Genomic DNA, 25,127 nt, shown 5'->3' on the forward strand with positions numbered 1-25,127 from the left:
CAGGCTGTATTCCTGACTCGAACACGACCGGTTGGGTGCCAAAAATTGCACTGAGATTTTGAGTAGACCCATCGAAGGCTCACCCGCTCGGATTTTTCCTGGAAAGTGGCACGGAAGCTCTGGCATTTCTGACACAGAAACTCGGAGTCAGCCATGGATAGAAAGAACGGTGTACTGGTGGTAAGAGCTTCTGGACACTTAGATGAATGAACGTTTGGCGCAGAACAACAACGGCACGAGTCAAAGGCAATGCGACGGAAGGGGGCATAACAGAAAACCGCAGAATTGTATTAGGTCAGCGGAGAGAAACAGGATTTCAGGCTCGAGGGATAGCAAGACTACCGGACACAACGCCGAAGGCTCAAAGAAGAAAGTGGGTATATTGTCAGAAATGAGAATCTTGATCGATCGTATCGACTGTTGTCGATAAAACAATAGTTTCATGATCAGAAGCTCTCGAATGAACCAAAGTGCATGATTGGGGGGTTTCTGATTTAAATGAAACATGGGAAATATTACTTGAGGCGCTGAAAATCAGTCGGCGAAGCGATGTGTTCCAGGATTGCATCAAAAAGTACCTCAGGAAGTGAGGTTATACGTAGCAGATGTACATGCCGGCACAGTGGGTATCGACCGATTGGATGCTAGTAATACCTAGAACTCAGCGTGATCCGTCAAAGATGTTCCAACTGTTATGTAGCTGGCTTGATGTCGTATGAGTTGCACCGATCATGTGGAGCTTCACCATGCGACCACACTGCCGTTGATGGGATGCAGGCCCATGGTGTGAGCTCTTTGAGTCATGCTCTGATGATCAAGAAAAATTTTGTTGCCTGAATAGTGTGATATATTCAAATATATTACTTGCCCCCATGAGACGATGATGTAAGGAGACGGAAATGAACTATACCGGCGTCTCAAGAGCATAGATGAGAACAGGCAGTGTGCCCAATCATCAGCGATGGCGCCCAGCCTGCGAACTGTTAGTACAAAGTTAGCTAGTAGTACGTACAGTACTTACTTGAAAGTGGTGTGAAAATGTGAGAACGAGCGAGTTACGTATGGCATCAGTGGGAGTGAGATGCAAGGAAAAACTTTAAACAACCCTTTTTTGGGATATAGACTAAAGTGATCGAGTAACAAAGTATGTGGCTGTGCGATTCTTCCAACAAACTGAAGCCCAAATCGGAGGTACCGGCTAGGCCAACTCAAGTTAGTTCAAAGGCTCTCGGAAAGTAGCCCAATTGTCTGGTGCGTAAACCATCTAGCAACAGGATGATCACTGTTGAGGAGTCTCGGCCGGCCTTCCAGACTTTGCCCGCGGTGGGAGAGACATCGCTTGCAGTTACGGTCATTGCAATCCTCGACACATCAAGCAGTTTCTCATTGTAGCACATGGCGCCTCTCGTACTCACCAGGCACTATCTCTGATGAGTCTCACTGCAAGCTTTGGCTGTGTAGTTACCTTGTTTGACAAGGTTTCTTTCACCCGTTGACAACTTTCGACCAACCAGCAACTTCCTAAAGGTCATCTTAAATTAATACTAATGCATCGTACTTAAGTAATTGTATCGCTCCATTCAGGACTTGCGGGCAGGCGCATTCTAAGTACCGTATTATTCTGATATGTCTGCCCTACCATCTGTCTCAGACATGACGAAGTTGCAGACGGTCAAGGTGAGTAAACTTGGGCTGTTTTCCTCTGATATCCTCGAGGCTAACATCATGTCCGATTTAGTACGCCAATTGTGAGTGTGGGCAGATCGTTCAAAAACTGAACGACAGCATTGACTATTGTTTTAGTGGGCAGTCTTGCAATCTTCGTGAGTATTAAACACATTTTTTGTGTTTCTACCTCAAAGCTCTTTTGACATTGCAGGTATTTGATTATTGCATCACTTTTTCCGAAGAGGTTCGAGGAAATATCAGTTTGTTCGCGAATGTTGTTCTGACCACTCCCCACAGGTGCGATGGACATGGTTCAAACCATGGGACGTAATTCGTATTATCTTCATCATTTCCCGATATTTGCCTTTCGCGGGTGTTGGAATAACTGCATATTGCGAGTGACCCACTTCGATTCTCTTGATCTTGTGCGTTGCTGATGGGCATATCTTAGACGCATTGCGTGCCAGCGATCAGGTAAGCTTAGCTGGCGAATAGTTTATACGCTAAGCTGATTGTATGGGGAAAGTGTGCCGCTACTCTGGAAGGATATAGTGAGTCTGTCAAACAGTTCATTTTTAAAAGTTCATGCAACTTAAACAATGTGAATTCCAGTCATTGACGTCATAAGTATCGTTTCTGCGGAAGGTGCGCGTTCTGCATGCATGCTGAGAGCGCAGTGGATCTCACTTCCTTGGCAGCCTTGCTGGTTATTCGGACCTGGGCATTCTGGCAAAAGAGTAAACGATTGCTGATCGGGTTATTGGTTTATAGTGTGGTGCGTGTTTTGCAGAGCAGGAATGATAGTATAGATTTTTATGATTGCATAGTTGTCAGTCGCCGCCGCCATTGCTGTAGACCTCAACCCTGCAGTGTTGATTCCAGGAGGTGAGTTCATTAGTGTTCACGAACGAAAGTCCTAATATGAGTATCAGAGGGGCCCTCTGCCGCAGGATGTTATTTCGAGAGCACACGCAACTCTGCAGTAGTATACATGATCTTGGCGATGTTTGAAAGCGGTCAGTAATTATCCAAAGCTATCTATTGGCCTTCTTACCTATAACATGGCAGTGATGCTGATCCTTACAGTGTATAAGAGGGTCCGTGACTATAAAGACCTTCAGAGCGGAATTATAGTAACGCTGTACCATGATGGCATGTTTTACATGTTGTGCATCCTCGGTGCGTGGAAATAATTGGCTCTCGAGATATTATCGAGTGACGCGTTTAAGGAAGCCATCACACTCGCCAATGCTATCATCGGAGCTGCACTTCCAGTACGTGTCTGGTCTGTCAAATTGTAGGATTCGCTAATTTTCTGTTCTGCAGATCGCCTATAGCAATTTGTTTGACTCGTACGTCACCGGCTGCACTCTGACTGCAAGTTGATCTCGGACCCACTGCACTAGGCTACAGCTGGTCAGTCATAGCGTCCTGGCATCACGAATTCTATTCCGCCTTCGGCGTAACAACGAACATGTCCACGAACCGTCCATTTCAGTAACGACGTTAGACACTGCGAACTATTTACGACCTTCATCAACGTCGATGGGTGGGATAGGTACTACCAGTGGAGGTCAGGGAATATAGGTGAATGCGGAACTATCGGCCTCTGTTAAAATGAGAAGCTTCCGAGTCTGCTCTTGTCTAATTATGGCGGATGTTTGGTTACACCTCGACTTCCCGAGATGCCGCACGGATTTTCAATGTTAGATCGGTCTTTGGTTTCACTATTATCGATTCTTCAATTTTATTTAATGTATACCCTAGTTATATGAGCAATGTCGTAAACTGTGCTTCTGCGCTTGGAAGATGGTAAGTTTCGCGTCAAATAGTATACTGAACTTCTCTGCATCGAATGGACGCCAAGTTGGCGTTAGCACGCATGCGATGTGCCACTCCTCTCAGGCTCTCAGCACCCTCAACTTATGCATCATCTCCCAGCTTCCTCGCATGTACCACTGCAGCTGACCTTGAGCATAGCGGGTTGCGGCAAGCAACTTTCCTTTCTCGTCGACAGCAATCTCAAGTGTTGCTGGTTTATGGTGTCGAGTGAGGATCCCATAACCTATCGTCTTTTACCCTGTTAAGCTTCTGCCGCAGTGTCGAGTGAGTCCTGTACGGCGGGATCGTAAGACTTGCAGTAGTATTAATGATATAGATTTCGCACTTCTGCACCAAGGACCACATCAAATGGCTACGAAAGACAATCCGGTCGAGGAGTAGTAGAGAATGATGACCAGTCGAGGAAATGAGTGGTAATGGAATGGGTTGAAGTAATTTGATTGTGCGTGGAGGAGACATTCGCGTCAACGTTTGACCTGAGGTTGGCCAACACAGAAGGATGGAAATCGGTCGCAACCACATGAACCTCGCGATGGTTGAAAGATGGCAATGTATCCAGTAATTTCATAACCACTAAGCTAACCAACCCTGTTCCTGCTCCGAGCTCAAGGACGTTGAGCCTGCGTGATTCAGGGCCGTGAGAGGAAGAATCCAGTCCAAACCGCTCAGGATCTTCGAGAACCATTTCTGCCAAGACACATGCCGCGCCCCATGTCTGCACTCCCACACTCCCGCAGTCATTATTGTCCAGCAGAATATCTGTGAGCTGAGCTTCCACTCGTCTCTGCCCGTCTATAGAACCAAAAAAAAGTTACGGGTGATCATTCCAGCAGCAGCGATCCCCGACACCAATCGCGAGCAGCGACGCGGCTTGTTGGACGAGTATCTCTGTGTAAGCCAAGGTAGGCTCTGGCGTCCCAAGATCATCCAATAAGACTTCGTCGGAGTGCGATAAGTCTTGCCAGACCTCGAGCTGTGCGATTAGAGTGGTAAGCCAGCGAGTGGAATATGAGCGCTCGAATGCGTCAGATCGGATAGCTTGGAGTTCGCTATCATCTTCATAGGCGAAGGCGTAATTTTGCTCTCCATTAGATACAGGTACCTGCACACGTTGGCGACGCGAGCCACGGACTTCTGGATGGTAAAGTGACTGTAAATAAGTCAAGGCATCGAGAAGTTGGGCGACGGAAAAAGTCGCGATCCTGGAACATGTGTAGTCGGTGGGCAGAGAACAGACATTTAGAGACGTTAAATCAAGGAGGCGGGAAGACAATTAATGCTAGCATAAAATCATACTAGTACTGGTTGAATATCTGAGAATTATGGTTTCAAGTTAACATGATTATTTACGGGTGTGTACTATGATAGCGGGAATAACAAGTCTAAATGCAACCATCACGCACAGTAGCGAAATGAATAATCCCAGTCAATCTTCCACTCTGTCCATATCATCTATCCCGCCATCTAGCTTTCAGAATGCTTCTGTCTACATGTCACAATCGTCCCTGCACGATTCCATCCATACTGATCCAAATTCACCAGAAGTGCTAAAGCAGAACGTGCAAATAGCGCTCGACCATGTCGTAAGGATTCAATCACTGGCACGTAATTGCTTGCACGGCATGTAAGTCTCCCTACTCCCTTCATACTTATATGATGTTTAATGATTCGTCAGACAAAGCGCATACCAAGCAGGAAATAGTCTTGCACATACAACAGGCAAGTACGTTCATGTTTTTTTATAATTGTGGCTGGCAAGTTACGCTTCAAATTTTCAGCTGAGCTGGCTGCACTCATGCAGGCACTTCGCACACTTACTGAATTCCTTCGACAAACTGGTGTGGGCGCACACCCTATGCCGCCCGCCCCTGAGTCTCAGAGTGCATCATCGGTGCCTCTCACAGAGCAGCAACTGATTGACACCACGGCCCGAGAGGTACAAGTGCTTTATGAGCGCCTGAAACGTATTCAAGAGAGCAATACCGTTGCTGTAAATCTACTTGGGTCTGCTGATACCGTCTCTCGTGCACGCTAATCAACATCGGTGCCAATTTTATTGTGTATCTTTGTAACATCAGCCCAGTTGATATGCGACGATGCGCAGATTAACCGGCTTCATGTGACAGCGTGTTTGAACTGGCTTGTACTGGTGGTCAATCTCGAGGATGACAGTCGATTACGTCCAGACGATCAGTCCTTCCACGCAGTTATACCGGATTCCGTTGACAGTCTAGTACTCAACAGCTTTGAGGGAACGTGTCCTCAATTGAGCTGCCTACCGTCTGGATACATAGATCGTGCCAAGAACTCGACGGCCCGGAACCTCACCTGGGTCTGACGTTATCAAATACCACCCAACAGCAGTATTTGCCACGCATCAGAAGCTGAACTTCAATCCCGACCTCCAGGGGAGTGTTCATAAACGACCTCATTCCACGATTGATGGAAGCGGTAGATTTGAAAGCGACTTATACCTGCGAAGTATCTCATATGATGATCCAATTTGCATACACACATTTGCCCAATCGTTTTACCTATACATCAGACCTGCGATTATGCTGATATGGTCTGAACTTTGTCACTTCATTGCACAACGTTTTCTGTTGTCTGATCCGGAGGCCAAGATTTCGTCCGTTGATTTTGTTTCCTAACTTTGATTAGTTGACGAGCTATAGTTGACCTACCTCGAGTCGTTTAGCTCAATGCTGGGTATATCTATAACTCTGGACATCGACTTGGGACGCCTATGGGTGGTTACGAATGCGGATCCGAGTCGTCGACGACAATAGCAAGGCGATCCAAGGGGACGGATACGCGATTTTTCGCTGAATCATATGCTACAGCGGCGTTCAACGACTTAGAATTGTGACGATGTAGGAGTAAATCAGATTTATTCAACGGGACGCGGTGTGTGGCACTAGTACAGCACAGAACAAGAAAGTATCATGCAGAAATAAGTAAACAACAGGAGAGCGAGGGAATGAAAACAACTAGAAATACAGCAAATGGAATAATATAGCGAATCGAGTCTCTAACTACACACCTATGTGGACAAATACAATCTGCTGTTCTAACGGGATCTTCTTGCGCAACGATCTCACAGCCTTGTGCAGCGCTACCGCAGCCCCTGTGCAGTCCAATCTTTTTGAATCACCGATTAACTTGCGGTAAAAAGCAGACACGACCTGCCGTGCAACCTCGTCGTCGACAGACCACATGGAACCGATCACACTGCGAAATCCGCAGAATTGCATGGCCACAGCAAGATGGATCGACTCATCGGGGCTCCCCTCGCCGCCGACGGTAGTGTGGCAGGCTGATAAGAATGCAAACTGTGGGTTCTGCGAGTTGGATCGGATGATATCCTTGATCATTAAGGGCCCGTCGCGCATCATGGCGAAGGAAGACTCGAACGGCTGTGTCCGATTCAGCATTCCACGGCAGGCAAGATGGAGCCATTGATTACGGTTGAGTGCATCGAGTGCACTCTCGACTGTTGCGTTGCCATCCTCGAGGGATGCGAAGGAGATGACGGGAGTGACGTGGCGAGCGACGATAGCTAGCTCAGGAGCAACACATTTGAGCTCCTTCCCTTCAATCGGGTTGCCTTGACAACAAAATGTTGGGAGGACACATCTCGAGAAACCTGCTGTCTTGCACGAACGAGAGTCGCCAAAGTGGGGGTGTAAGGGGATATGTAAATGTTGGACAAATTGTCTCTTCCCTTCTCGTATGGTCCCGCTGCATGGAGGGGAAGCAGCGTGAACTCAGCAGTGGGACACCGCCAGATATGCGAACCAGGGCGAACTTCAGACTCCTTGAGAGCTTGGACTACGGGGTCAACGACATCATTCCAAAGCTTGCGAAGGATGCCGACAAGCGTGAGTTGATAATCAGAAGAACCAAACTGCTCTGCGAGTGATTGGAACTCTGAGGAGAATTCGGACACTTCGGCTTGTTTGATGTCAAGCAGAACATGGACAGGATCTCCCGCACTATGGATGATCAAGGCGTCACAGCTGTGCTGACTAGCATTGACGATCATCACTGGGCGGCCCAGTGATAATCGTCAATGCTAGTCAGCACAGCCAGTGTGACGCCTTCAACCACTCTATTGACGATGTAAAACAGTTGTCCACCGTGATACACTTTTCCAAACACTTCATCAGCAAGCAATGCCAAACAGTGAAATTTAAACACGGTCATCTGCAACAACCCTCGTGAACGAGAGAAGACACGGTGAACGGAAAGAGCATCTTACTGTAGACGAAGTGATAAATGCTCTCCGTTACTCCTTAAAGATTCTCGACTGACCTTCTGTGTCAATGTTTACCACGCACTACGTCGGCTGTCTTGGTAATGGGTAGACAACACATTATCCGAACAGGAGGAGATAGAGGATGGAGTCGTTCAAAGTTACCTCAAAGACGCAGCCACCATGACAAGAAAGAGGATAGAAGATCTCGTCACACTAAACGTTCAAGGTCCTGGAGTACATACCAAGTCACAAGTATCATGACAATATGAGAGATAGAGGAAAGGATTACCATAATGTGAGACATTTACTGTCTTTTCCAATGTTGTTTTAACCCTGCTATAGGACCGAGACGAATACCACGAGCCTTCCGAGAGTCGTGGGTGAATCAGAAGTCGCAGCATCGTACGTTGTCGCCTCATTTTTTTTGCTGAGTTGCCACTGACCTTTGAAGATGTGTGGATAAATGCATTGTAGACCGCTGAACATCGACGACGATCTCCTTCACCTTCGGCAAACTCTGCTGCGTCTATGTCATCTAAGGAGCTTGGTGGCAGTAGTCGGCATAGGTTGCGGGGGAAGTCACCGATCTCGTTCGGATAGTTGCGATGTTCGCAAGTCCAAGTCAAAACATCGAGAGAAAGATCGAGACAAGAAGGTCAGTTTTCTATGTATACTTTCAACTTGTCGACATACCTGAAGTTCCGGAAAGCGGCTTTTCTAGCTGATAATGTGGAAGGATGGACAGTGGTAATGGGAAATGGAGCGGGTGGTATGCTCAACCGTGTTTCGCTCTGTCTTAGTCCTTACCGTTGTCTTGCACCATATAGATCTCGATTCTCTCGCTAGTGCACTCGGATATGCCTGGTTGCGCTGCAACACGCGCGGAAAGGCGATCGCATACATAACTACACCTAGGGAGGATTTTGTCCTTAGAGCAGAGAATTTGCACGCCCTTGGTCTCGCTGGCATCGACCACCCTTTTGAAGAACTTTATTGCTCTGGTGATCGTATGTATTCCATCACAAGTGTCCTAGCTTGCACCTGTGGATCATAACGTCTTTCATACCAGACACGCGTCTCCAACAGCCAGGGTCGTTGCAGTGATAGAGCATCACGAAGATGAAGGACAATACAAGGATACTAGTACGACTGGTCCCGCATAGTCGAACCGGCCGGAAGTTGCTCGTCCCTTGGTATCAAATTGAATCAATCGTCTTCCAACCTTTTCATACCCCCAGAAATGTCCACGCTCTTGCTAAGTGCTATTTTAATCGATACTCAAGGTCTGAAAGAGGGAGGCAAGGCTCTGGATGTTGACAAGGAGGCGGTTGCGGTTTTAATTCCCAATTCCCTTCTGGCACACAAGGAAAAGATTTCATTATATAACCAAACAATCATCCACCTCCCTTCCGTCCAGTCTCTGTCAGCGACGTTAGGAGAGAAGAAACTCTCTGTATCCCATCTCAGCACGCGGGACTTGCTGCGGAGAGACTACAAAGAGTACGCATTCAGCATGCCTGCATCCGATAATGCGACCCAATCTTTCAATATGATGAGAGTGGGTCTTACCACCGTTCCACGTCGGCTCTCCGTATTCTTCATATCATCAAGTTATCCTATAAAAGAAATTCAAGATTGGCTCGACGAAAGAGATCTTAGCGTTCTCGGGATACTCACTACTTTTCGGAGCACGAGAGGCAAGGGAAGGCGGGAGCAACTTTGGATAGTCAACGCAGATGAAGGCATCGCAGAGAAACTTTTGCAAGGTCTCGAATCAAATGAAGAGCTTAAACTGAAAGGCTTGATTTCACAAAGTTCGTGGGCAACGCCGACACGGCTGATGAATCTGAGGACGATGATGCTGAAGAAGTGATGGCCGATGAAGCGCGATTCGGGGATTCATTTGTTGCGAGGGCGTACAAGCAGGATAACGCGAGGGCGACAAGGAAGCAGACTGCCCCCATTCTCCGGAGACTTATGGAAGGGCTATGAACTCACGAGGTGATTGTTTGACACAGTTTGAAATTCTGTCATACCTGATATATCCGATGCATATGTATGAAGACACGCAATGAACTCATGCAAAGTTAACGATCACTGTCAAATTATCCTTGCGTTTCTCCATAAGCAATTAGAACCTTTGCCCCCTCGTTCATGATACGGTTGGATATCCAGCTAACACGTTCAAACGTGGTAAACTCTTGGAGTCCTTCCTTCGAACAGGATCCTTATCAAAACTGTGGTTTTTGCATGCTAGGGCTCACCATCAGCAGCCCACTCTCCACTCTCCACCGTCCACAACATCCACATTTTGAGTCACTTCTATGGTTTGTGGTAAGCGTGTCTGTTTGTCACCCAGGTAAACAACAAGCACTTCATATTCCGTGTTTTCAGTGCTTCTCTTCGTTCTACCTCTTACCATCTTTCGAACTGTTCACACCTCACATCATGAATAACGATATCCCTGCACTCGATTGTCCAGCAGTTGTCAATGATTTGGCTGAACGTCTGGGCTCTCTGAGCCGTTTTCTCGACGGTATTAACGACCTTATGAAATTCAGTTGCTTGGGAGATCACGAATTGCAGCACTACAGTCGAAAGGTCTTGCCCTCACAATTAAATCATCTTTTATAGTCAACTGACAATTATTTTCCCGTGCAGATCATCGCTCTCACTGAAGTAAGTATAATTTGAAATTTCGCAAACTCTTCCGATATTAATGCTACTCGGTATTTAAGGGTGCACGCATGACATTGAGACGCGAGGGAGTGGCCCTGTACCTCTTCGTTATTTGTTCAGAGGAACTTTTGCCGTACAAGTCGGCGTACTTCAAATTTCTTCTTTGGATCAGACACCGCAGGCCCGCGTTTCCAGCTGACATTGGGGGTAAGCATCAGTCGTTATTTCGTTGGATTTCCTTATTCACCGTTTGTCCAGATCGAATTGCTTCTCTCTTGTCTGTTCTAAAGACTGATTTCACTATACGGTTCGGGGGAGTTGACACTCGTGCCCAACTGGGCATCGAGGAGTTACTAGTGCCAAATAACGCACTAACCCCTTGTGAAACCGTCATCCAGACTGCAGCACATGCGCATGCTGCTATTGCCTTGTCGCCACAGAAATCATATGCGACGTCGGACGCTATGTTACGTACGTGAAGCTTCTGCGATAAATATTCAGGAGACATAGATTGACCAATAATTTTTAGTGCCGGATGCTTTGGCGAAAAACAAGCAGAGAATCCACCGGCTCGCACGTTATGTGAAGTCACCAGCTGCGAATACACCACCACCAGTTTCCCGGCAGTACCTTCCGAGCAACAACTGGGAGGCTCCTCGGCTTCGAAGGCCATTCGTTCGAACAAAAGCCATACGCTGCGAGGTTGTCCCCGAGAGTCAATCGTTGCTCGAAGACGAAGATTGGGAAGCCATATGCTGCGAGGCTGTCCCCGATAATCAATCATCGCTCGAAGATCTGTTTATGCTGGACTGATTGCTACCACGTTGTATTTCAAAACATCATTCCCCTTTCATTACATGGCTGTCGCTCCAAGTTTGAATTTGTAATTATATATCTATCGCCTATCCCATTATCGACGCACAATCCTCTTTCCTCGGCTGCCACACCACTGGTCTAGAGTTCTTTGCCCCATCCTATTTGTATTGTCATGTATATATATACCCCTTTCGTTTGTAACTATGTAGATCTCTGCTAGAGCCGCCTTGGGATGTCATCTCATCGAAATTAGTATTCAAATCACTCTGATTGTTGTTCAGCTTCTCCACCGCACGTCCAAATACAATCAGGCTGTGTTCGTGACTTGATCCCGGCCGGTTGGGCGCCAAAAATGCACTGAGATTTTGAGTTAGAACACATCAAATTCTCACCCGCTCAAGTTTTTACATGGAGTAGCATTTCTGACCCAGAAACTCGGAGTCAGCTATGGATAGATGGTGGTAAGAACTTTTAGACACTTAGATGAATGTACTTTTGGCGCAGAACAACAACGGCACGAGTCAAAGGAAATGCGACAGAAGGGGGCACATAAGAAGACCGCAGAATTATATTGGGTCAGCGGAGAGAAACAGGATTTCAGGCTCGACATATGGCACTCCGTCGCAGTTCAACCTATCCGTCTTTCTGTATATTATCCTAATCCTGTAAGTTATTCGCGCGGGATGATAATACTAAGAGGTGAAATCACCCCATGGCTCATTTCGAGTCTGGGACAGATAGGGGCGTGCAGGTTGGCAGCTGGAGTTCCGATGATGAAGTGAGATTATGGAACATCGACACAGCCATAACCATCAAGCACGCACAACGGCAATATTTATCTATCAGTTGGAGTTCAGATAGGGGGCAAATGGTGAACAGAGGCGTACATGGTGGTTGTAAGATACTTATGCGATGCGATGAGTGTTGTCAGTAGCGTTGATAGTAACTACAAGATACTGCCCAGTGCCCATATGGCTTTTCCATGACTCAAGGTCCGACACTAGAGCTGTACGGCGGGATCGTAAGACCCAGTGAAGCACTAGCAATTTGGAATCGTCTGAGGGAGCAGGAGAGAGCGCAAGGTTTTCAAACTCAGACAAACCTTATTCATCCCAAAAACAATCGCAAGTAAACTGTAAATGTCACTTTCTCTTCAGCAGTCGCTAGGAAGGACATTATTGCAAGCGTGCCTGCAGTAAGTATCATGGTGATGTGCACACGTGTCAGTTTTTCAAGAAAAATCCCACTGTCACCGACCCACCGACTCGGGGCCTGCTCAGAACTTCTAAGTCTTGGTTCTCTCTTGAAGAAACTGTCTGGTACGCCGTACGAGTCACTTGACTCTGCGTTGCGGACTCGTAGTATGTCGTCTCTGACTCCTGAGTAAGGAGACTTGTTCGTCGATCGAAAGACTTGAAGGTCTGAATCCGAATGCTATTGTGACGAATTGACATATCACTTAGCCTATGTATATACTAATGTCAAAACTAGGAACATCTTCAATCCCTTTTTCTCACTTTCAGCTTCTCGACTCAATTTGATTAGGTGTTCGTCACATAGATCTTTTTCGCAGTACAGAGAACCTGAAATTCTTTCATCAGCAACGGCTTCGATAAATCACATTTCATTCACCTCGCCAGGATATACGCCACTGCAGTCGGAGCCTAAGTTCGGGTTGTTCGCGAGCAACGTCTTTTCCGGGACACCAGTTGCATCGGCAACGCTATGGCACGTTTCGCCGCCCTTCAAAACATGGGTAACATTGCAATCCTGCCCTTTGATTCCAAGGCATAAAACCTATAACGATGAGGTCAGATGTTTTTCAAACGTCAAAATATCTTACTTCTCCGATACCCAAATTATCGCAACCGCTGTCAATGATTTTGCTGTTGACTGTCGCCAGCTGGTATCTGTCGCATACAATCGATGAAAAAGTGAACGGAAGGCACCTGATTGTACGTACGTGGAAACATTATGTGCTGCGGAGATTTTGTCACATGTATCTCCAGAATGAACAGTTACATTACGGTCACAGCCAGCAGGGAGGAGACCTAGACGTTTTGCGGTTATAAATGTTAGCACAATCGAATCTCGAAGTATTACTGACTCTGAGCAGACACAACTGAGGCAATGGTGGCAAGCGCAACTGAGTCTGGCGGTGAAAAATGAAGCGTGCATGCTGTTCAGGTGAGGGGGTTCAGGAACAGGCGAGTGATTTTTGATGCCTTTGAGCTGACTTTATACACCTAAAGGAACGAACATTGGTCTTCTGACGGTCAGCGTTTGCCGTTATTTTCTACTCGTGACTCAACATCCTTGGACTGAGTAGATGGACACGATCATATAGCACACGCAGGGTTCATGCAGGGATGAGTTTGACATTGTAAGAAGTTTGCTCGTTTAGCCTAACGACACATCGTACTATAGTCCCTACCCGGTAGGCCTAATTTAGGAGTGGTCTGGAGATAGATCCTGGGGAGACCGTATAGCCCCCTCCCGAGGTAGACAAGGAGGCTTTCTTTTAGTCCTAGGACAAAACTGGAAAAACTCTATAAGGCAGCCTTGCACCTGGGTTCTGCCGCCGGCCAATTAGCTAGACCGGTTGACAAAACTCCCGAGTCACTACCAACACTACAGGCTTTTACACGAAATTTTTCTCCGACCTCACTCCACGATGCTGGTAATGCACGCTAGCAGTTAATGGTACTTGAACTACTTTTCTTCGTCACCTACAGGTACTATACTGACTATATAGCACCCTGTCCTAAATATGAGTATCAAAGACACGGCGTGCTGTTCACTTTCTCATTACCACGTGGTCTACGATTCATACCCAAGTCTTCAGCAATGATCAGCGCAGCCTTCTCTCCAATGAGGAGTGCCGTCGAGTACGTATTCTATGGAGACAGTCAGACCACACATCGATAGTTACTAATCTAATACCCACCGTGCCAACGTTTTTAGGCGCGATAGACATATCTGCAACCTTCAGGCCCGCCTACGCCATACACGTTTAGCCGAGCGTCCACGACTCCTTTCTCTGACTCTGGTTTCATGGCGCAGGTACCCAGCTACATCCGCAGGAATCGGTCACGTAAGAATCATCAAACTTCAATTGCACACACCGAGTGCGCTGCCGTTGGGACTGAAATTTGATTCAGCATTTCAGCATAATATTGAGGATGACAGTGAAAACGTACTGTTGTCACGATGAAATCTGTCGATCGCCTCGTCGTCTTCAGCAGTATAGATGATGTCAGGCGCATTCAAGTCCATAGGCCCGGACGTTTCGCCGCAGACTGCAGCGCTTCCGTCTGAGAAACGTGGGTGGCCTGCAGGGACTTCACCTCGGTAGGAAGGCATGCGTCGTAATATCTCTCGCATCTTCTTGTACGCAAAGTTAAGAGGTACGATATCGGATGGACTGAATGAAATATTAGTCTTGCAGTTTCGGAAAGGAGGTGTAACGACTTACTCATCCAGGAAGCCCGTAGTGAAGTCGAGGACTTCCTTGCCGTTCTCTCCTAGTTTGATGTGAACGCTGCCAACAGACCTAGGGTAAAGCTATTGAAGCATTGAGAACAAAACGTGGGGTAGATGGGGAGCAGTACTGTAAAATAGCCAGCACTCATGTAATTGCGAAGAGGAAGGGCGCTCGAGAGTGGAATATATCTAGTTACCGTGAGCATTCGTACGTCATTACAGCACAGTGATGTGCACAAACCCCGCACATAGACCGAAGATGGCAACAGCCTTGTCCGGGCGATCTTGGAAGAATTCTTTCCATGGTGTTTGGAAAGCTGAACCCATGGCTCTCAGCTCATCTTCATCAGGCCGCCACTTGAGTTTAGCATCGCAGCCACTGCAATACTCATCAGTGCTTCATCAGTAGCAACAACTTGTACATACTTTTGGGCTATGAGCGACTTTCCATTACTTTTCCAATGCGCAAGGCTTTCTATATTTGGATGGCTGAAAGATGTGTGGAGAATATGTGGAAAACACGCTTACCCTGTACAACACTCTCCTCCCCACGCCAGAGAGGGTCCAAGGTAACGGCTCCGTCAGCAGCAAAGTATGGAACGAAGCAGCCGATATGATCTGATAACCCTAAGCTAAGATCAACTTAATAGGTGAAGGCGGACCTTGATAATTTTCTCCAACACCAGGCAAGTTCACCAGTTGCTCGATACCACATTGCTTGAGGACCCTCTCAGCACCGATCCCAGACCTCTCGAGAATGGCTGGTGAACCAAATGCCCCAGCAGAGACAACAACGAACTTTAATGCTCTCACGATGCTCGATGATTGATCTGCATTTGGGCAAGACACTGGATCGCAGGTGAACTCAACACCTACGGCACGCTTGTCCCTTTGGTTGTAAAGAATGTCGTCAATAATTGAATGTAGTTGCAATTCCAGGTGGACACTCACTCAAAGATAACGCGCTTCACGAGCTTGCCGACCCAAAGTTGTAAATTCGGGTTGTGGGCTTGGTTGTAGATATAGTGGTGAGCCACGTCAGAACGCCTTCCAGTCGTTCCGTCAATATACCTTCTCGTACATGAGGCTCATCCACAATGATGTACGAGTACCGGCTTACTTCGCCCATGGCTGAGATGATCTTGTTAGTGGTGGCAAACAGAGATGGGGAATCAGTATCGCACACTGTATGCGTTGCATGTTTCTAGATCTTCTGTGTCGTCGGCATATGGCCTCTTGTGATAGGTTGTACCAACATGCACGAACTCTTCCCAGATTCCTGTTGTGCGACCACCATAAGATACCTTGATAGGTCCATTGTCCCCGTGAGTTGGACCATTGGGCTGGACCTCATATGTCTCCAGCTGCGCAAGATGCAATGATTCAGCTTGACAGATATACAAAAAAGCGAATTTGACGACCTTCTTCATGAGAGGAATTAGATTCTCAGATTCCCAACCATCGGCTCCCCAGTCATCGAAATCTGAGGCAGGCGCACGAGTGTATATCATGACTGTATTATATCAGATCCGCGTTCCTTGCTGCAAGAATGTTACGAACAATTCACGCTTGAGCCTCCACCTACACAATGACCGCATTGAACAATTGGTGCACGGCCATTGAGACGCAGACTAGGATTTCCAACATTGGCTGTCAGCGTGGTACTTGTCGGCGCCTGATGGGTGAAATATTGGTAGGGTTGGATATGAGCAGCTTGATCGAGGGTATGTTCACCCGCTTCCAAAATTAAAATATTGAGAGAGGGATCACACGCAGCTAGTCGGCCTGCAGCAACACAAGCTGTAGTACCACCTACACACAGCACACCATGTAAAAAGTAAGCTACTACATGATGTTATTATAGTACTCACCTCCAGCAAAAATGATATCGAATTTTGACAGGATTGGACAAGGCTGAGGCATCGAGGGAATGCTGCTAAAGCCTGAGCGTCTACCTGTTGTCCCCATGTCGTAAGCCTATCTCGTAAATTCGACGCGGTGGCAGTGACGACGGCCTGACTTGAACACAACTGACGACTTTAAAACAGTCAACTTCACGAATCTATTCGAATCAATCAGGCCAGGAGTGCACATGAGCTTGCGCGATATGCCAATTACGAGGCGGAAATGCACGGTGCGATAATACATGTTCACATAGTATCTGTCGAAGTCCGGAACCCTCGGACGTGACACTTTCAAGGGTTTCTCTAGATCCAAAAAGTCGAGGGAGATAGCCTGAGAGACTGCGCATGCAAAGGTTTTTCTGGAGAGGGATGTCACGAGAAAGCGCAGGGTCGGTATCTGCGAGTCCCTGCGGTAGGAAGTATTGAAATTTGAGGTAAGTATGGGAACTAGTGTGACCTGTCACGGTTGACGGGAGAGGCCTCGCGAGAACTTGCATATAGTTCAGGGCCATGCTGCAGCAGCACGTGTGCTGAGTCGATGGCTGGGCCCAGGATCCCAGTCATGCGAGTGCACACCCAACTCAGATGTTCAATTGAAATTTGAGGGGCAGTGCATGGGCCACGAGTGTAAGTGCACGGCTTCAACCTGTAGGAATATGACGTCCCTAATTCCAGACACGACACCCGCTGCGTTCGAATTACTTGAATTGATCAATATAATTGGCCCCCACACTGAGCAAGTAATACAATTTTCACTTACAATACATGCTGATGAGTTCCAGCCCTCAACAATTCATAAAAACGAAACCCTTGGATCAATGGCCATCGTTGATGTCGTCAGCCCTGACGTTGTCTGACGAGTGATGGACATTTTCGACCGCCTCCCGTGGAACACAGACACTCTCTACTCAGACATTATCGCAATCCTCATGTTTATCATGTGGAGCCTCTTAGCAGACCTGCTCATCGCTATCGAGGGTCTCTCCTCAGGCATTAGGACAACCTTCGTGCTTATTAAGCTACTCGTAGCAAACCTGTTCACCTCTGTCGAGGACCTCGCGCACACGACGCACACTCTCTCCTCAGGCATTAGCACAACCCTCCCGTCTTCTACGATGTTCGTAGAAAACCTCACCATCGCTATCAAATACCTCGCGCAGAAAACCAACACACTCTCCTCCGATATTGGCGCAACCTTGGCATCTATTGTGTTGCTCGTAGAAAACCGGGTTGCGACAACGAATGTGCTAGCGCTGGACATGCATCACCTACTGCAAGGCTGCATCGCTCTTGTTGCGTCGTTGTGCTTGTTGACAGTCCTCTGCATCGTGCGCTGGTGCTACATATTTAGTAGAGAGCTTCGGGGTGTGCAGCATCTCAAAACCGCGTGAACTTTTTTTGCAGTTCTTTGGGGTCAGTGACTCTATGTTAGACATCTTTCGTCATATGTATCTTTCCTTCGTATGTGGGTGGTGTGGTGCGCTGGCATATTATAATTCAGACACATACTCCCACAGCGTAGACTTGCACATATCATCCAATTATCCGCACTATTGCATTCATCGCGGAAAATGACATGAGAGGCTAGAATTCCAACGGGATTGAATCAAAACAGATGTTGTGGGCCAGAACTCCAGGCGGCACAGACCAGAAAGTAGAGCTAACCGAGGGTCCGCTCTACACTCTATACGGTAGTACCATAGTGAATACATGAATGATAAACTATGCATGTCAAGTGCATAACGGCATTGCACTAAATTAATACAAAGACCAACTGACTAGCACTTCCGATCAACCTCCAAATCACTGCATCTTTCGATTCGAATACTTGAAAATAAGATCCGTGAGCCAAACCAGGAAACACAGAATAAAAAGCCAACACTCACTACAGTGACAAAAGTCCCATCGTCCAACATCTCCTTCCTCGGTACAAGCTCATAGCCAAATACCTTAGGCAGCATGATTCGCCATGCGAACCAGTACAGCACGCCTACGAACATGATGGCGATTCCGACGAGACAGTACCTATATGACAAGCGAGGAATGAGAATAAGGGACGCGTAGATAAGTGCTGGTGGAAGAAGCGTACAGGTAATATGGCAGTGGTGGGGTGTCGCCGACGCCATTGGCTGGTTTCAGGAAGGGAGCGATGAGGACTGTGTGGAGGTTTGGTTAGGAAAAAAAGTGTTGGAGCTGTAGATTGGTAACTCACGGAAGCAAGCAGCAGCCAAGAAGAATACAGCGAGAGGCCACCATACTACATCATACGCGTCAACGTACCATACAGGAAGAGCGACATATTTGCTCACCTTTGAATGGCCGAATAGCATCTGGCTTCTTCCATCGCAGATAGAACAAACCCTAGCGGCATCAAGAGGTAAGAAACACTCGAGAAAAGAGTTGAGAGACGTACGATGACAATAAAGAAATTGATAATTTGCTGTGGATATCCTTCAACGTCCAAAATGAAAGGGTAAGCAATGTTTGGGGGAGGCCCGATGATGACGATAATCTAGAAGACCAATCTCAGATTGATATCATATTTCCAGAGTAGTACTTACGGAGGGTATCAAATGAATTATCAATCCTGGAAGTGGGGACTTTCCAGTGGGCCAATTTGAGGCCCAGAATTTGTTTCCGAATGGTAAGGGTATCCCTTCCTTCGCGAGCTCTGTGGTTGAAGCATAAGCTACGTAGAATCACGATGTCGGTATGACGAACCTTGGTTTACTCGTGCAGCCACAAAAGTCTAGATGAAAAGTTCTTGAGTCACAAATTTCCATAGCATTCCTCGACTTACCACAGTAATGACGTTCTATGGCCCAACATCAAACGGTGATCATGATACGAAATACATAGGACTCACTCCAAGAGCACTGTCATGAAAACCACGAGTCAGGAAACCCTCGAACCTCTGGACGTCGAGCTCACCTGAGAGCAATGAAAACCGATAGCGCACGCTCCGCAACAGAACCAAAGACGTTCCCGAAAAACAAAGAAGCGACAGTAACGCCAGACTCAACAATCTCCGTCTATCGATATAATTCAGTATTTCGTTCGTAGTGAAGATAAAAAAGAAGTTCTCACCTTGGTTGCAGCAGAGAAATAAGCCACGTTTGCAAGCAAGTACAAAACGGTGCATATACCAAGACCGAGCGGGCCTGCGATCTTGAGCGTCCTCACTGGATTACGGACGTCGTTCATCACGTAGTTCACGTTGGACCATCCCGTATATGCGTACAGGACTTTGAAGGTGGCTGTAGCATACTGTCAAGACCATAATCAACATATGGGCATCTAGGAATATCATTGAACGCACGTCGTTGCTGCTCGTGGAGCTCCCCGCGAATGCGTTTCTGAAATTATAGTACGGATCCACGACGCGGGTTTTACCAGAGAGAACTACCCAGCCTGTGACCACAACAAATACCAAAATTACGATCTTGAATATCGAGAGCAACTGAAAGGAAGATGTTGAATACGATGATAATGTAAAGATGAAAACTTGCATACGTTCATAATCAGTACGCCGGTCTTCGGGGCCATTCCGTGTAGAAAGGTTACGAAGAACATGACTAGATGCCATGAAACGACCTTAAGATGCCAGTTAGGTAGAAGACACACCTCCAAGTGCAATTCCACGCTCATTCCAGCGACCTGCGGATTGACCAGCGGCAACCAAGATACTACATCGTATCAGTCGAGCCGTTTCGTCAAATCCAAAATACGCACTTGCTAGCAAAAACCTTGACGAACAGTTAAGTTTCAACACCGAGTACACACAAAACAAGACATGGCTGACAATACAGTTGCTCGCAGTAAACCCAAGTAATATAGCGTTGGCAGCAAATATTATTGTAGCGAGGTACTTGGGCTTTTTGTAGACGGCCTCGAGGTATACCTTCTCTCCGCCACTTCGAGGGAACATGGTGCCGAACTCAAGCCATATGAAGAGTCCACAGAAGCTAAGCACGAAACCGAGGACCCAAAGCATAAGGGAAGCGCCGACTGAGCCCACGCTGGAGAGGATGGAGGACGGCGTTGAGAATATGCCGGAGCCGATGATTTTTCCAACGATAAGGAGAGTGCAAGATGTTACACCAAGGTAACGACCCATGCCTCCCGCAGTATCTGGATGATGTCAGACGAGCAAGTTGAAGGAATAGCGAGCAACGGCACCTTCTTCAAAGGTCAGTTCTCCAGGACCCAAGTCAGCATTGTCGTTGTGTGGCTTCTGAATTCCCTCGTCCTTTTCGCCGAGCTGTAACACGGAAACACGGTCATCCTGGTCTTCTTCCTGCTGCTTGCTTAATCGCGACCACCAGGTAGTGGACATTCCTCGGGATGGAGTGGGAGCTATGAACACATTGATGCAAGATAAAAGGGCGCTTGATGATAACGCAAGAATGTGTCCACATGATACAAATACCATGCCGCGCAGTGCGCACGAAAGATGGCCAGGTCCCGGTCAACGTTCCATGTGGATTCAAAATTCGAATCAGAATTCCTAGACCCCCGAATGGCGCTTTAGTCACGTGCGAGTAGTTGATGTTTGATGGGCGCCGGCGCCAGTATCCAACTGTAGACAAACATCTATCATGCCACTGCGACATGTTACGGATAACAAGAATAGCTAGCAGCAACTCTATGTGATCTAGATTCTATGCATATGATTCTACAATTGTGCGTTATGTAAACCAGCCAATTTTATAATAAACGTACTCCACGTCTTCATCGAGACCTTGTCCTCGCGTATAATCGCCATAGGCATCACATGTGATATATTCCTTCGATAGTATGACCAGATCAGCATCACCCGTTCGGATCAACATCGCTCGCCTCGAGGAACACGGACTCGACCATGTCTGACTCGAATGTGTGCGTTGGACGAAGTGGTATCACAAGATGAAAAGCGGCGGGAGATACAGGTGCTATCAGAAGGACGCCGCACAAGCCCTTTCAGACAGTCCCTGATCCAAACCGCAGTGTTGGGCTTCGTAAATGATGTCTGCACCGAGGACCACATCAAACGGGCACGAAAGACAATCCGGTCGAGGAGTAGTAGAGAATGATGACCAGTCGAGGAAATGAGTGGTAATGGAATGGGTTGAAGTAATTTGATTGTGCGTGGAGGAGACATTCGCGTCAACGTTTGACCTGAGGTTGGCTAACACAGAAGGATGGAAATCAGTCGCAACCACATGAACCTCGCGATGGTTGAAAGACGGCAATGAATCCAGTAATTTCATAACCACCAAGCTAACCAACCCTGTTCCTGCTCCGAGCTCAAGGACGTTGAGCCTGCGTGATTCAGGGACGTGAGAGGAAGAATCCAGTCCAAACCGCTCAGGATCTTCCACAATCATTTCTGCCAAGACACACGCCCCGCCCCATGTCTGCGCTCCCACACTCCCGTAGTCATCGTTGTCCAGCGGAATATCTGTGAGCTGAGTTTCCACTCGTCTCTGCCCGTCTATAGAACCAAAAACAAAGTTACGGGTGACCATTCCAGCAGCAGCGACCCCGGCACAGATCGCGAGTAGCGACGCGGCTTGTTGGACGAGTATCTCTGTGTAAGCCAAGGTAGGCTCTAGCGTCCCAAGATAATCCAATGAGACTTCTTCGGAGTGCCTTAAGTCTTGCCAGACCTCGAGCTGTGCGATTAGAGTGGTAAGCCACCGAATAGAATATGAGCGCTCGAATGCATCAGATCGGATAGCTTGGAGTTCGCTGTCATCTCCATGGGGAAGGCATAGATTCTGCTCTCCATTAGATACAGGCGCCTGCACACGTTTGCGACGCGAGCCACGGACTTCTGGATGGTAAAGTGACTGTAAATAAGTCAAGGCATCGAGAAGCTGGGTGACGGAGAAACTCGCGATCTTGGCGATCGGTGGAAGATATGTGGTCGGTGGACAGAGAACAGACATTTAGAGACGTTAAAATCAAGAAGGCGGGAAGACAATTAATGCTAGCACAAAATCATACCAGCTGGTTGTATATTTGAAAATTATGGTCATGATTATTTACGGGCGTGTACTATGACATCGGGAATAACAAGTCTAAACAACCATCACGCAGAGTTGAACGTTGAACCAATCAGAATTGGACGAAATGAATAATTCCAGTCAATCTTCCACTCTGTCCATATCATCTATCCCGCCATCTAGCTTTCAGAATGCTTCTGTTTATATGTCACAATCGTCCCTGCACGATTCCATCCATACTGATCCAAATTCACCAGAAGTGCTAAAGCAGAACGTGCAAATAGCGCTTGACCATGTCGCAAGGATTCAATCACTGGCACGTAATTGCTTGCACGGCGTGTAAGTCTCTCTACTCCCTTATACTTATACCATGTTTAATTATTCATCAGACAAAGCGCATACCAAGCAGGAAACAGTCCTGCACATACAACAGGCAAGTACGTTCATGCTTTCTTATAATCGTGGCTTTACGCTTCCAATTTTCAGCTGAGCTGTCTGCACTCATGCAGGCACTTCGCACACTTGCTGAATTCCTTCGACAAACCGGTGTAGGCGCATACCCCATGCCACCCGCCCCCGAGTCTCAGAGTGCATCATCGGTACCTCCCACAGAGCAGCAACTGATTGACACCACGGCTCGAGAGGTACAAGTGCTTTATGAGCGCCTGAAACGTATTCAAGAGAGCAATACCGTTGCTGTAAATCTACTTGGGGCTGCTGATACCGCCTCTCGTGCACGCTAATCAACATCGGTGCCAATTCTATTGTGTAGTTTTGTAACATCAGCCCAGTTGACATGCGATGATGCGCGGCTTAACCGGCTTCAGGTGACAGTGCGTTTGATCTGGTGGTCAATCTCGAGGATGACAGTCGATTACGTCCAGACGGTCAGTCCTTCCCCGCAGTTATATCGGATTCTGTTGACAGTCTAGTACTCAACAGGTCTGAGGGAGCGTGTCATCAATTCAGCTGCCTAGCGTCTGGATACATAGATCGTGCCAAGAACTCAACGGCCTGAAATTTATCATGAGCCAACCTTACCTAATAGGTTTGACGTCATCAAATACCACCCAACAGCGGTATCCGCCACCCTTAAGAAGCTGAACTTTAATTCAGACCTCTCTTGGAAGGTTAGTCGAGGAGTGCTAACAAACGACCTTATTCCACGATTGATGGAAGCGGTTAGTGCTGCCGAAGTCCGGTTCAGTCCGGTTCTTAAGCCAAATTTTCCGCACACCAAACCGAACCTATGGTTCGGTTTAGCCGTTTGGTCGAACCCTGGACCGAACGTCACCGAACGCGTTCGGGAGGCTTATACCTGCGAAGTATCTCATATGATCATCCAATTTGCACATATACATCTGCCCAATCGTTTTACCTACACATCTGACCTGCGATCATGCTGACTTTGTCACTTCATCACACAACGTTTTTTGTTGTTTGATCCGGAGGCTAAAGTTTCGTTGGTGATTTGATCTTGACTTGGTTTACTAACTGTGACTAATTGATGCGCTATAGTTGACCTACCTCGAGTCGTTTAGCCCGGTGCTAGGTATATCTATAACTCTGGACATCGACTAGGGACGCCTATGGGTGGTTACAAATGCGCACCATCGACCGAGACAAGCAAGGCAGTCCAAGGGCACGGATACGCGATTTTCGTTACGATGTGGCGGGCCTATGACTTTATTATCCGTGACACATCGATGATGTTGACATTATCTAAAACGTCGGAGTACAACCCATGTGGCTTAGTCTGTGAGTACTCACGTTCTTAAAATAATATTCTTTCGCACACGACTTTGTTCAGTGCTCTGATGTATACATACTTGAGTTATGTTTGTGACTATAGTTGATCTTACTCGCATTCTTGTACACTTTTCTTCAAAATTCTGATATCTGATGTCATCCAAGAGGATTCAGCATGATACAGCATGACAGTGTTTACAAGTTGCAATTAGTAGTACCGAACAAATGAGCAGATACATACACCATGGGGGCAGCAAGGGCAGTTCACAGGTAACACCACTTGAATTATATACTACAGCTGCCCTTAATGACTTAGAACTGTGACGATGCAGGAGTAAATCAGATGTATTCACTGGGACACAGAGTGTGGCACTAGTATAGTATGGAACAAGAGGGTATCATGCAGAAGTAAGTAAACAACAAGATAGCGAGGGGATGAAAACAACTAGAAATACAGCAAATGAAATAATATAGTGAATTGAGTCTCTAACTACACACCTATGTGGACAAATACAATCTGCTGTTCTAACGGAATCTTCTTGTGCAACAATCTCACAGCCTTGTGCAGCGCTACTGCAGCCCCTGTGCAGTCCAATCTTTTTGAATCACCAATTAACTTGTGGTAAAAAGCAGACATGACCTGGCATGCAACATCGTCGTCAACAGACCACATGGAGCCGATCACACTGCGAGATCTGCAGAATTCCATGGCTGCAACAAGATGGATCAACTCATCCGGGG

The 25,127-nt window shown here is 47.2% G+C and overlaps 13 protein-coding genes across 13 annotated transcripts; 6 read left to right on the forward strand and 7 right to left on the reverse strand.

Annotated features, from left to right (window-relative positions):
* Positions 1-1,626: 1,626 nt before the first annotated feature.
* On the forward strand, positions 1,627-3,255 carry F5147DRAFT_778647 (uncharacterized protein; the record flags this gene model as incomplete). Its single annotated transcript, XM_041442157.1, has 15 exons — positions 1,627-1,677; positions 1,739-1,748; positions 1,804-1,823; positions 1,880-1,912; positions 1,966-2,066; positions 2,136-2,142; positions 2,195-2,219; positions 2,281-2,313; positions 2,367-2,443; positions 2,496-2,553; positions 2,601-2,684; positions 2,737-2,847; positions 2,902-2,942; positions 2,995-3,020; positions 3,075-3,255. 15 exons carry the CDS (start codon positions 1,627-1,629, stop codon positions 3,253-3,255), a joined length of 858 nt encoding a protein of 285 aa, XP_041287848.1.
* A 140-nt stretch (positions 3,256-3,395) lies between these two features.
* On the reverse strand, positions 3,396-4,699 carry F5147DRAFT_718189 (uncharacterized protein). Its single transcript, XM_041438691.1, has 2 exons — positions 4,326-4,699; positions 3,396-4,302 (listed from the first exon to the last, which is right to left on the reverse strand). Exons 1-2 carry the CDS (start codon positions 4,333-4,335, stop codon positions 3,863-3,865), a joined length of 450 nt encoding a protein of 149 aa, XP_041287849.1. The 5' UTR covers positions 4,336-4,699; the 3' UTR covers positions 3,396-3,862.
* A 301-nt stretch (positions 4,700-5,000) lies between these two features.
* F5147DRAFT_840177 (uncharacterized protein) lies at positions 5,001-5,573 on the forward strand (the record flags this gene model as incomplete). The annotated part of the gene is made up of 3 exons (XM_041444278.1): positions 5,001-5,134; positions 5,186-5,229; positions 5,289-5,573. The coding sequence occupies 3 exons, from the start codon at positions 5,001-5,003 to the stop codon at positions 5,543-5,545; spliced, it is 435 nt and encodes a 144-aa protein (XP_041287850.1). The 3' UTR covers positions 5,546-5,573.
* An 812-nt stretch (positions 5,574-6,385) lies between these two features.
* F5147DRAFT_642038 (CHAT domain-containing protein) lies at positions 6,386-7,576 on the reverse strand. Its single transcript, XM_041433071.1, is given in 2 exon segments — positions 6,386-7,156; positions 7,171-7,576. The coding sequence occupies 2 exon segments, from the start codon at positions 7,553-7,555 to the stop codon at positions 6,546-6,548; spliced, it is 996 nt and encodes a 331-aa protein (XP_041287851.1). The 5' UTR covers positions 7,556-7,576; the 3' UTR covers positions 6,386-6,545.
* Positions 7,577-8,430: 854 nt separating this feature from the next.
* Positions 8,431-9,921, forward strand: F5147DRAFT_718208 (uncharacterized protein). Its single transcript, XM_041438692.1, has 4 exons — positions 8,431-8,537; positions 8,596-8,775; positions 8,932-9,582; positions 9,636-9,921. The coding sequence occupies exons 1-4, from the start codon at positions 8,435-8,437 to the stop codon at positions 9,758-9,760; spliced, it is 1,059 nt and encodes a 352-aa protein (XP_041287852.1). The 5' UTR covers positions 8,431-8,434; the 3' UTR covers positions 9,761-9,921.
* A 286-nt stretch (positions 9,922-10,207) lies between these two features.
* On the forward strand, positions 10,208-11,501 carry F5147DRAFT_718209 (uncharacterized protein). Its single transcript, XM_041438693.1, has 5 exons — positions 10,208-10,369; positions 10,430-10,447; positions 10,507-10,654; positions 10,706-10,918; positions 10,977-11,501. Exons 1-5 carry the CDS (start codon positions 10,217-10,219, stop codon positions 11,258-11,260), a joined length of 816 nt encoding a protein of 271 aa, XP_041287853.1. The 5' UTR covers positions 10,208-10,216; the 3' UTR covers positions 11,261-11,501.
* An 890-nt stretch (positions 11,502-12,391) lies between these two features.
* F5147DRAFT_642039 (uncharacterized protein) lies at positions 12,392-13,701 on the reverse strand. The gene is made up of 4 exons (XM_041433072.1): positions 13,227-13,701; positions 13,107-13,173; positions 12,896-13,060; positions 12,392-12,846 (listed from the first exon to the last, which is right to left on the reverse strand). The coding sequence occupies exons 1-4, from the start codon at positions 13,439-13,441 to the stop codon at positions 12,805-12,807; spliced, it is 489 nt and encodes a 162-aa protein (XP_041287854.1). The 5' UTR covers positions 13,442-13,701; the 3' UTR covers positions 12,392-12,804.
* A 309-nt stretch (positions 13,702-14,010) lies between these two features.
* On the reverse strand, positions 14,011-17,116 carry F5147DRAFT_755092 (GMC oxidoreductase-domain-containing protein; the record flags this gene model as incomplete). Its single annotated transcript, XM_041440318.1, has 19 exons — positions 16,865-17,116; positions 16,618-16,808; positions 16,307-16,558; positions 16,168-16,259; positions 15,931-16,110; positions 15,867-15,877; positions 15,698-15,817; positions 15,409-15,635; positions 15,275-15,364; positions 15,173-15,221; positions 14,988-15,125; positions 14,875-14,935; positions 14,739-14,827; positions 14,464-14,687; positions 14,389-14,408; positions 14,293-14,334; positions 14,211-14,261; positions 14,088-14,160; positions 14,011-14,027 (listed from the first exon to the last, which is right to left on the reverse strand). The coding sequence occupies exons 2-19, from the start codon at positions 16,712-16,714 to the stop codon at positions 14,011-14,013; spliced, it is 1,833 nt and encodes a 610-aa protein (XP_041287855.1). The 5' UTR covers positions 16,715-16,808; positions 16,865-17,116.
* Positions 17,117-17,341: 225 nt separating this feature from the next.
* F5147DRAFT_400303 (uncharacterized protein) lies at positions 17,342-18,125 on the forward strand. Its single transcript, XM_041429610.1, has 2 exons — positions 17,342-17,386; positions 17,433-18,125. Exon 2 carries the CDS (start codon positions 17,514-17,516, stop codon positions 18,039-18,041), a length of 528 nt encoding a protein of 175 aa, XP_041287856.1. The 5' UTR covers positions 17,342-17,386; positions 17,433-17,513; the 3' UTR covers positions 18,042-18,125.
* A 328-nt stretch (positions 18,126-18,453) lies between these two features.
* Positions 18,454-20,986, reverse strand: F5147DRAFT_778655 (amino acid transporter; the record flags this gene model as incomplete). Its single annotated transcript, XM_041442158.1, has 18 exons — positions 18,454-18,477; positions 18,537-18,675; positions 18,740-18,806; positions 18,863-18,907; positions 18,960-19,011; positions 19,064-19,162; positions 19,212-19,321; positions 19,372-19,399; positions 19,451-19,465; positions 19,517-19,526; positions 19,582-19,682; positions 19,738-19,917; positions 19,970-20,110; positions 20,164-20,225; positions 20,275-20,336; positions 20,383-20,396; positions 20,453-20,781; positions 20,830-20,986. The coding sequence occupies 18 exons, from the start codon at positions 20,984-20,986 to the stop codon at positions 18,454-18,456; spliced, it is 1,635 nt and encodes a 544-aa protein (XP_041287857.1).
* A 303-nt stretch (positions 20,987-21,289) lies between these two features.
* Positions 21,290-22,641, reverse strand: F5147DRAFT_718251 (putative methyltransferase-domain-containing protein). Its single transcript, XM_041438694.1, has 3 exons — positions 21,632-22,641; positions 21,481-21,581; positions 21,290-21,437 (listed from the first exon to the last, which is right to left on the reverse strand). The coding sequence occupies exons 1-3, from the start codon at positions 22,578-22,580 to the stop codon at positions 21,339-21,341; spliced, it is 1,149 nt and encodes a 382-aa protein (XP_041287858.1). The 5' UTR covers positions 22,581-22,641; the 3' UTR covers positions 21,290-21,338.
* Positions 22,642-22,842: 201 nt separating this feature from the next.
* On the forward strand, positions 22,843-23,408 carry F5147DRAFT_618836 (uncharacterized protein; the record flags this gene model as incomplete). Its single annotated transcript, XM_041432580.1, has 3 exons — positions 22,843-22,976; positions 23,027-23,078; positions 23,129-23,408. The coding sequence occupies 3 exons, from the start codon at positions 22,843-22,845 to the stop codon at positions 23,378-23,380; spliced, it is 438 nt and encodes a 145-aa protein (XP_041287859.1). The 3' UTR covers positions 23,381-23,408.
* Positions 23,409-24,716: 1,308 nt separating this feature from the next.
* On the reverse strand, positions 24,717-25,118 carry F5147DRAFT_718264 (uncharacterized protein). The gene has a single exon (XM_041438695.1). It carries the CDS (start codon positions 25,093-25,095, stop codon positions 24,877-24,879), a length of 219 nt encoding a protein of 72 aa, XP_041287860.1. The 5' UTR covers positions 25,096-25,118; the 3' UTR covers positions 24,717-24,876.
* Positions 25,119-25,127: the final 9 nt, after the last annotated feature.

Source organism: Suillus discolor (assembly GCF_016758755.1).
Source record: "Suillus discolor strain FC423 chromosome Unknown F5147scaffold_74, whole genome shotgun sequence".
Taxonomy (NCBI): domain Eukaryota; kingdom Fungi; phylum Basidiomycota; class Agaricomycetes; order Boletales; family Suillaceae; genus Suillus; species Suillus discolor.

Bases quoted from the DNA above. Each gene is read 5' to 3' on its own strand.
- F5147DRAFT_642038 (XM_041433071.1), bottom strand. From the start codon at position 7,555: ATGATCGTCAATGCTAGTCAGCACAGCTGTGACGCCTTGATCATCCAT.
- F5147DRAFT_718264 (XM_041438695.1), bottom strand. From the start codon at position 25,095: ATGGAATTCTGCAGATCTCGCAGTGTGATCGGCTCCATGTGGTCTGTT.
- F5147DRAFT_642039 (XM_041433072.1), bottom strand. From the start codon at position 13,441: ATGCACGCTTCATTTTTCACCGCCAGACTCAGTTGCGCTTGCCACCAT. The intron at 13,174-13,226 runs GTACGTACAATC...TGTATGCGACAG, and splicing joins GCAGCACATAATGTTTCCAC to ATACCAGCTGGCGACAGTCA. The intron at 13,061-13,106 runs GTAAGATATTTT...TCATCGTTATAG, and splicing joins ATAATTTGGGTATCGGAGAA to GTTTTATGCCTTGGAATCAA.
- F5147DRAFT_400303 (XM_041429610.1), top strand. From the start codon at position 17,514: ATGGACATTTTCGACCGCCTCCCGTGGAACACAGACACTCTCTACTCA.
- F5147DRAFT_718208 (XM_041438692.1), top strand. From the start codon at position 8,435: ATGTATACTTTCAACTTGTCGACATACCTGAAGTTCCGGAAAGCGGCT. The intron at 8,776-8,931 runs GTATGTATTCCA...GGTCCCGCATAG, and splicing joins ACTTTATTGCTCTGGTGATC to TCGAACCGGCCGGAAGTTGC. The intron at 9,583-9,635 runs GTTCGTGGGCAA...ATGATGCTGAAG, and splicing joins GAAAGGCTTGATTTCACAAA to AAGTGATGGCCGATGAAGCG.
- F5147DRAFT_718251 (XM_041438694.1), bottom strand. From the start codon at position 22,580: ATGTCTGTTCTCTGTCCACCGACCACATATCTTCCACCGATCGCCAAG. The intron at 21,582-21,631 runs GTTTGGATCAGG...TCCTTCTGATAG, and splicing joins TTACGAAGCCCAACACTGCG to CACCTGTATCTCCCGCCGCT. The intron at 21,438-21,480 runs GTTGATCCGAAC...ATACTATCGAAG, and splicing joins TGTTCCTCGAGGCGAGCGAT to GAATATATCACATGTGATGC.
- F5147DRAFT_718209 (XM_041438693.1), top strand. From the start codon at position 10,217: ATGAATAACGATATCCCTGCACTCGATTGTCCAGCAGTTGTCAATGAT. The intron at 10,655-10,705 runs GTAAGCATCAGT...CCGTTTGTCCAG, and splicing joins GTTTCCAGCTGACATTGGGG to ATCGAATTGCTTCTCTCTTG. The intron at 10,919-10,976 runs GTACGTGAAGCT...AATAATTTTTAG, and splicing joins GACGTCGGACGCTATGTTAC to TGCCGGATGCTTTGGCGAAA.